The following is a 7,055-nucleotide window of genomic DNA, read 5'->3' as shown; positions in this document are numbered from 1 at the left end:
CACAGTCTCCCACACACACAAGGTCTGTCTGAAATGAGCTGCCCACAGTCTAAATTGAAGCGGTGCAATATTAAAACCTAATCTCATCATCCGCAGTCTCATCTGTCTTACCCTCTATCTGTTGCCCATTTAGAATGATCTTAGTATGTTGGATTAGTGAGAGCCTGTAGAGTTAGCTTAGTACCTAGGGTTAGCGTAGACCCGTTGGTTAGCAGAGCCTGTACAGTTAGCTTAGCACCTAGGGTTAGCGTAGACCTGTTGGTTAGCAGAGCCTGTAGAGTTAGCTTAGCACCTAGGGTTAGCGTAGACCTGTTGCTTAGCACAGCCTGTTGAGTTAGCCTAGCATACAGCCCTGAGAGTTCTCCCAGCCTGTGTCGTGGATTCCGAGCTCTAATTAGATATGTACAGCTCATTAGCCTTCTCTGAGATTACACACTTCATTAGGCGCTAAATCAACACATTGCAGTTCACTCAACGCTAATGGTCTCAACACCACACTTTACCAGCAGATGTGCAGCACACCCTCTTCTCTGCTCTATTAAACTGTTCATGTGTTTGTCAAACACACACGCACGTGCCAGAGCAACAGTCTCTCATGCAACACACACAGTCCCATTGCTTTGACTTCAACGGACAAAAAAAATATGTTTACAATGACAGCATCTCTGATAAAAAAGCTAAAATGTGCCTTCTGACTTAGGAGGTGGGAGGAGGTAGGAAGGGATGGGGAGGGAGGGAGGGGAAATGAAATGATGGAGGAGGAATGAGATGAGAAAGAGCAAGAGAGCTACAGTACGTGGATGACATGGCTTCCATCAAGTGTGTGTGTTACATTGCTGTTGCAGCGTGTATACGTTTGTTTATACATGTGTGTGTGCGTGTGTGTGTGTATGTACATGTCTGAGTGTGCGTGTAAGAAAGAGGCCTTTCTCCACAAATCTTCCAGCTGCCCCCCTCCCTTTCCTCCCCCACTCCTCCCCCTCCTTCCTTTTCTCCTCCTCGACGCTCTCCTCCACCTCTCCCCCTCCCTTCTCTCCCACCGGGTAAAGACCTGTCAGGTACAAAAATAAACTCTGGGGGTTCTTTCTGCTAAACGTTTTAACCCCACCTCGAGATCAAGCCCTGCTAGTCCCTCCCTCCCTCACCCTCCCTTATCCTCTCTCTCCCAGACCGGGAGAGAGAGGATGGTCTCTCTTTCAGATTTACACGTCAAGTGAGATCTGCACTGTTCGAGGCGGCGGTTCGGCTATTTCAGATGCGAGGCAGGTAGTATTTCTCTGCCCCTGGCCTGTTCAGGGAGGCTGGGGTGTGATTTATGGAAGCGCTGGCACAGTAAAAAGCCTGAGAGCACACCAGCGGCTGGGTGTATGGGCGCTGGAGTTATTGAAACCTGGTGACATTAGTCATTCGAACTTGTGCAAGTGGTGCTAGTCCTTAGGATCCGCTGTGTAATGAGCCCACCAGGAAGACGGACTTTCTTCCTCTCTCGTTCTCTCTTTCCCTCTTTCTCCCCCCCTCTCGCTCTCTCCCCCGCCCCTCCCCCCCCCTCTTTCTCTCTCTCAGTATCAACATTTCCAGTTTGAGGGAGGAGTTCTCCTCGTTTCCATTCCATCCTCCAGCCCCTTGTCTCTCTTCCTCCGCTCTCTTTCATCTTCTGTTGTTCTCCTCGATCGCCCGGCAGCAGCAGCTTGTGTTTGTTAGGAGCATAGCAACAGCGCCCAGCATGCGGTCTGTGTGTAGTGTATGAGTCACCCTCCACCCTCACCCTCACCCTGCTCCCTTCCTCCCCCCCCCTTCTGCTCTACCCCGGCCGCCCCCCCCTCAGGTGTCCACCAGCCCTCATCTCTCTCCCACCAGCCCTCATCTCTCCCCCACCAGCCCTCATCTCTCCCCCACCAGCCCTCATCTCTCCCCCACCAGCCCTCATCTCTCCCCCACCAGCTCTCCTCTCTCCCCCACCAGCTCTCCTCTCTCCCCCACCAGCCCTCATCTCTCCCCCACCAGCTCTCCTCTTCCTCCCCTCTTCTCTTTTCTTTGGGAGGGTGCAGAGAGGGGTGTAGAGAGGGGCGAGGGGTGCAGGGGGGGGTGTAGAGAGGGGCGAGGGGTGCAGGTAGGGGTGTAGAGAGGGGTGAGGGGTGTAGAGAGGGGTGAGGGGTGTAGAGAGGGGTGAGGGGTGCAGGGAGGGGTGTAGAGAGGGGTGAGGGGACGGGGAGGGGTGTAGAGAGGGGTGAGGGGTGTAGAGAGGGGTGAGGGGTGCAGGGAGGGGTGTAGAGAGGGGTGAGGGGACGGGGAGGGGTGTAGAGAGGGGTGAGGGGTGCAGGTAGGGGTGTAGAGAGGGGTGAGGGGTGCAGGTAGGGGTGCAGAGAGGGGCGTAGGGAGGGGTGAGGGGACGGGGAGGTGTGTGTAACGAGGTGCTGAATGGACGTGCAGACTTAGAGTCTGGGGGGTAGGGAGCGACATGCTACAGCATTGAACCTGTCACACACACACACAGCATGGAGAAAGAGACATGTGAATGAGGACAGAGACAGACAGGAAGTGGAGAGAGAGAAAGATAAATAGACAGAGAGAAGCGGGGCGAGAGAGGATGAAGGGCGGAGGTCTGGGGTTGAGGTTTCTAAACAGGGAGGGTGAGCTAGCTGAGTGATGAAGCCAGGGAGGCAGAGGAACACCCTGCTAGAGACCCTGCGGTCCAGCCTGGAGCTGCAGGCCTGGAGAGAGACAGGAGAGGAGAGAGAGAGGAGAGAGGAGCAGGAGAGAGACACAGGAGAGAGAGAGACAGGAGAGAGGAGCAGGAGAGAGGAGCAGGAGAGAGAGACTGGAGAGGAGAGCAGAAAAGGAGGGAGACAGGAGAGGAGAGAGACAGGAGAGAGGGACTGGAGGAGGGAGACAGGAGAGAGAGAGAGAGAGAGAGAGAGAGAGAGAGAGAGAGAGAGAGAGAGAGAGAGAGAGAGAGAGAGAGAGAGAGAGAGAGAGAGAGAGAGAGAGAGAGAGAGAGAGAGACAGGAGAGAGAGGCTGGAGAGGAGACAGACAGGAGAGAGACAGGAGAGGAGAGCGGGAGAGAGCAGCAGTACACAGACGGGCCCACAGGAGAGAGCTGCTCCAGAACCAGTAGAGACCCTGCTGTGTTGGTGTTGGCCTCTATGCAGGCCCTGCCACACAGCTACTCAGCACCGCCAATGTTAACTCTGACCTCCAGCTCAACGTGGCCACCACACACACACACACAGCAGCGAGGGAGCACAGGGGATGCGTGGTGTGTGTATACTGCATGTGTGTGTGTGTATACCGTGTATGTGTGTATGCCGTGTGTGTGTGCCGTACTAGTTTGTGTACGCATGTGTCTGTGTTTCCTGGTTTGGGTTGGTGTGTACATACAGAACTGGCGTGGGCAGCTCAGGACACAAATGAAGAAAGATCTAAGAAGAAGTAAGATCTGGTAGCAGGTGTGTTCCTGTGGTCCAGTGGTTGTCTGGTAGCTATGGAGGGTAACATCAACACACACTAGCTAAACAACTTCCTCTGCTGGTCTGTGGTGACCAACTGTCTCTGTGAGGCCTCTGTTCAGACTGTTTATGTATGTCGGCCAGCAGCGAGAAAATAAACACAGCAGATCAAACAGACAGCTTGACCTCATACACGGAATGCTGAGGTTTTTTTTTCTTTTTTACCTCCATCACTGACCATAAAAAGAGTTCATAACTGAAGTTAATGAAATATCTGCTTGACACAGAGGACAGGGCAGGAGAGAGGAGAGAGGAGAGAGGGGAGAGGGGAGGAGGAGAGGCGAGGAGGGAGGGAGGGAGGGAAGGAAGGAAGGGGAGAGGAGGATATGAGGGGAGGGTAGGAAGGGAGGATAGGAGCTACAATCTGCCCTTCTGATCAGTCTGACACTCAGTGGTAGCCTCACATCACTGTCCAGCCAATCGCATCGCAGCCTTTGAACTCTGTGGCCAAGAAAGTGTAGCCCTGTCTCCCCCCCTCCCCCCCCTCAGGAATGATCAGGAAAATCATAATAATAAAATAGGGGGTCTGAAAAGACAGAGAGAGGACCTTGAAGATTGTCAGCATGCAGTTAATAAGGTGGGGAGTGCTCTGGGGCAGGGAGGGGTGTGTGTGTATGTGGGGGGGGGCAGCATTACGGCTTATTGCTGGGTTGAGTGACACACAGGATTATCTGTTAGTAGGAATAAAAAAAAGCTTTGATCAGTGTGGGGATGGGGCCTGCCTGTTTGATGTTTGAGTGAAGGAATCACTGGCGGGCCTGGGGGGGGGGTGTGTGGGGGGGGGGGGCGTAGAGTGCCTTCTGTATGGGGTCATTACACAGGAACAAGTGCACCCGAAAGATCAAGGACAAGCATGTGTCAGAATGCCCCCCCCCCCCCTGTTATCTCAAGGCCTGCTCCGTCTCTGCCTCTGACCCAGAGCTCTCAGCCCACCCAGCCCTCTTTAACCCCCCCCCCCCCCCCCCCCTCAGACTCCGGAGCTCACGTCCCATTTCCTGTTTCCTGTTAGGTCACTTCCTGGGGAACCACAGCGTGCTGGACATCCTGAGACAGGAGGGCTACGAGGTGGTGCACACGCCCTCGCATCCCCAGCAGCCAATCACAGAGTGAGTACCGCGCCGGAACTCCGCCTCCTGTTGCACACGTCAGGGTTGGCGTGAACATCAAAACGGGTGTAAAAAAAAAACTGTTTAAAAACGCCATGATCTGACAGTGTCTCTTTCTTCATCATCATTTACAAAATACAGAAACATGGGGGCGAAAAATGTGAAAATTAAGCGGAGCTCCAGTTTAAAATGTTCCTCCCCTCCCCCCTCCCCCCCTCCCCCCCTCCCAGCCGCCAACACCACTCTACAAACTCCACCACTTCCCCATCTGCAGATTACATCTGTAGCTTTCCCCTCCTGGCTCACGAGGCGAGCCGCGGGAACCTCTGCGGTTCGTCTGCGGTTCCCCGTGTAAAAAGCTGACAAGTGGACTGACTGATTGCGGTCGGGGAGAACCTGAACCGACACGGAACTTTCCGGGGCCCCCCTCTGATACGAGGCGACACATCCGGGGGGCCAACACGACGCACCGTGTTTTTTTGGGCGCGCGGCGGGAAAAACCTCAAACCTGGCCCGTCTCAACCAACCAGTATTCTATCTCTTCAGAAGGGGGGGGGGGGGGGATCACGAGCGAGGGATCACGAGCGAGGAATCACACGCGCATCGGCGCAAAATCCGGTCTCTTTCTCTCTTCTGGCCGTGCCGGAGTTAGACCGCAGGCTAGCTTACTAACCAACCACACAAGCACCCCAGCCGGAGGGGAACACAAAGAAAGAGTGCGTGTGCCCTGGGGGACCCATTAAGAGGGAACACCTCCAGGGGTGTTTACGGACGGGGAGGCTCTCTGGTGAGCGGGGAGGGTGGAAGGGCAGAAGAAAAGCAGAATGGAGGAGAGTAGTGTCTGCAGTGGAGGTATGAGGGAGAGTTTCAGGGTGGTCTGGGCAGATGGCCCTGACCCTCTGCCACCACACCTCCCTCCTGGCTTGTGGCTGACTTTAGCACTCCGTAAAGACTTTACAAGAACAGAGGACTTCATGTCCCCGTTTGAAGTCGAAAGAGCTCTAGATCCCTAGGAGAGCTGCGTGATGGAGGTTACTAGCCGAACCTTTATATACCGTAAATCAGACACGAAAGACACGCAGGCTGAGAACAGCCCTATGAAACGTCTCCGCATAGCGTTGGGGCTAAGTTTATTTGTTTTGTCTCCAGGGGCGTGCCTGACAGGGCGGACCCCACGGTGAACCCCAGCGATGAGAGCCTGGAGGCGGGCACGGTGTTCTCTCCCTCTGGGTGGGTGACCAGCCCCGTGGAGCTGGAGGACCAGGGGGAGGAGGGGGAGGAGCCACACATGCTGCTGCCCGACAGCCTGAGCCAGCTGGAGGAGTTTGGTCGAAACAAGCGTCCCCGGAAGGCTCACCGAGGCCCCGGGCAACCACGCCTCTTCAGCGACCTGTGGGTCCGCATCGGAGACAGGTGAGAGGTGTCACTCTTTCTTGTTGAACGAAAAAGGCGAAAACTAAATAGTTTTGTGTGGTGACTAGGAAAAATAAAGATATGTTTTACTCACCACCATAACTTTAACAAAAAAATTGGTTTTTCTAGTGCATAGCACTGGCCTGTTACAGAACTGCAGAATTACTAGGTCTGCTCTACTTCAAACAATATGAACTCACTACCAGTCGAAACCTTGCTCTGCCGCCCTTAACTCTCTCTCTTAACTCTTAACTCTAAAAATACATAATAATCGATTTAATCTTCATCTTTAACCTTCTCCTCCTGCGTAGCTCCTCCCCTCAGCCCAGCGTGAGAATCATAAACGGCTACGTGACGGTGGAGCCCCCCCTCACCCACCAGGAGCAGCGGAGGAGGACCGCCCTCTACCCCCCAGCACAGCCCTCCACCCCTGCCTCCACCACGGCCCTGCCCAGCTCCGCCTCCCCCAGCCCCAGCCCCAGCCTCACCCTCCCCTGCCTGCTGCTGGCCTGGCTCGTCTCACACAAACTGTTCACCTCCTGACCACAGGGTGGCGCTCCACCCACACACAAGCAGCGCAGGCAGCAAGGGGGAAACACTCGCACACCACCAGCACATGAGGATGGGAGAGGCGGGGCCGGGGGACTCGGAGGGGAGAGCCGGGGGGGGGGGTCGGAGGAGGAGTCTGGACACGCCCGTGACCTCTGACCTCTCAGACTGGGCTCTCTGGCTCAGGGTTGCCCGACAAGGCAGCACATTCTGTCTGTGGAGATGTCGTGTCTCTTAAAACTCAATAAAAGATGCCTGGAAGTCAACCTGACGAAGAGCGATATAATAGAATAACAAGTGTAGTACAGTGTCTGTAACACCAAGAGGACTCTGGTGCCTCATGATGAATAATACAGATATTAATGATGAGAATAGACTTACTAATGACTATAACAGCTATAACTCTGCAATGAACTCTATGTAATAAAGGTCCCTGATGTTTAACAACCTAGGAGGATGAGCACGCTGTTGCTGATTTTG

The 7,055-nt window shown here is 54.5% G+C and overlaps 1 protein-coding gene across 1 annotated transcript; it reads left to right on the top strand.

Annotated features, from left to right (window-relative positions):
- The first annotated feature begins 3,482 nt into the window (after nt 1-3,482).
- LOC134016012 (metalloprotease TIKI2-like) lies at nt 3,483-6,663 on the top strand. Its single transcript, XM_062455449.1, has 4 exons — nt 3,483-3,489; nt 4,517-4,613; nt 5,763-6,026; nt 6,338-6,663. The coding sequence occupies exons 1-4, from the start codon at nt 3,483-3,485 to the stop codon at nt 6,567-6,569; spliced, it is 600 nt and encodes a 199-aa protein (XP_062311433.1). The 3' UTR covers nt 6,570-6,663.
- Nucleotides 6,664-7,055: the final 392 nt, after the last annotated feature.

The sequence above is a fragment of the Osmerus eperlanus genome, unplaced genomic scaffold (assembly GCF_963692335.1).
Source record: "Osmerus eperlanus unplaced genomic scaffold, fOsmEpe2.1 SCAFFOLD_683, whole genome shotgun sequence".
In the NCBI taxonomy this organism is placed as follows: domain Eukaryota; kingdom Metazoa; phylum Chordata; class Actinopteri; order Osmeriformes; family Osmeridae; genus Osmerus; species Osmerus eperlanus.
Note: the sequence above shows the minus strand (reverse complement) of the source record. Positions and strands in the feature narration are given on the sequence as shown.

Coding starts and splice junctions, on each gene's coding strand:
- LOC134016012 (XM_062455449.1), top strand. Junction 4,614..5,762: donor CCCCAGCAGCCAATCACAGA/GTGAGTACCGCG, acceptor TTTTGTCTCCAG/GGGCGTGCCTGACAGGGCGG. Junction 6,027..6,337: donor TGGGTCCGCATCGGAGACAG/GTGAGAGGTGTC, acceptor CCTCCTGCGTAG/CTCCTCCCCTCAGCCCAGCG.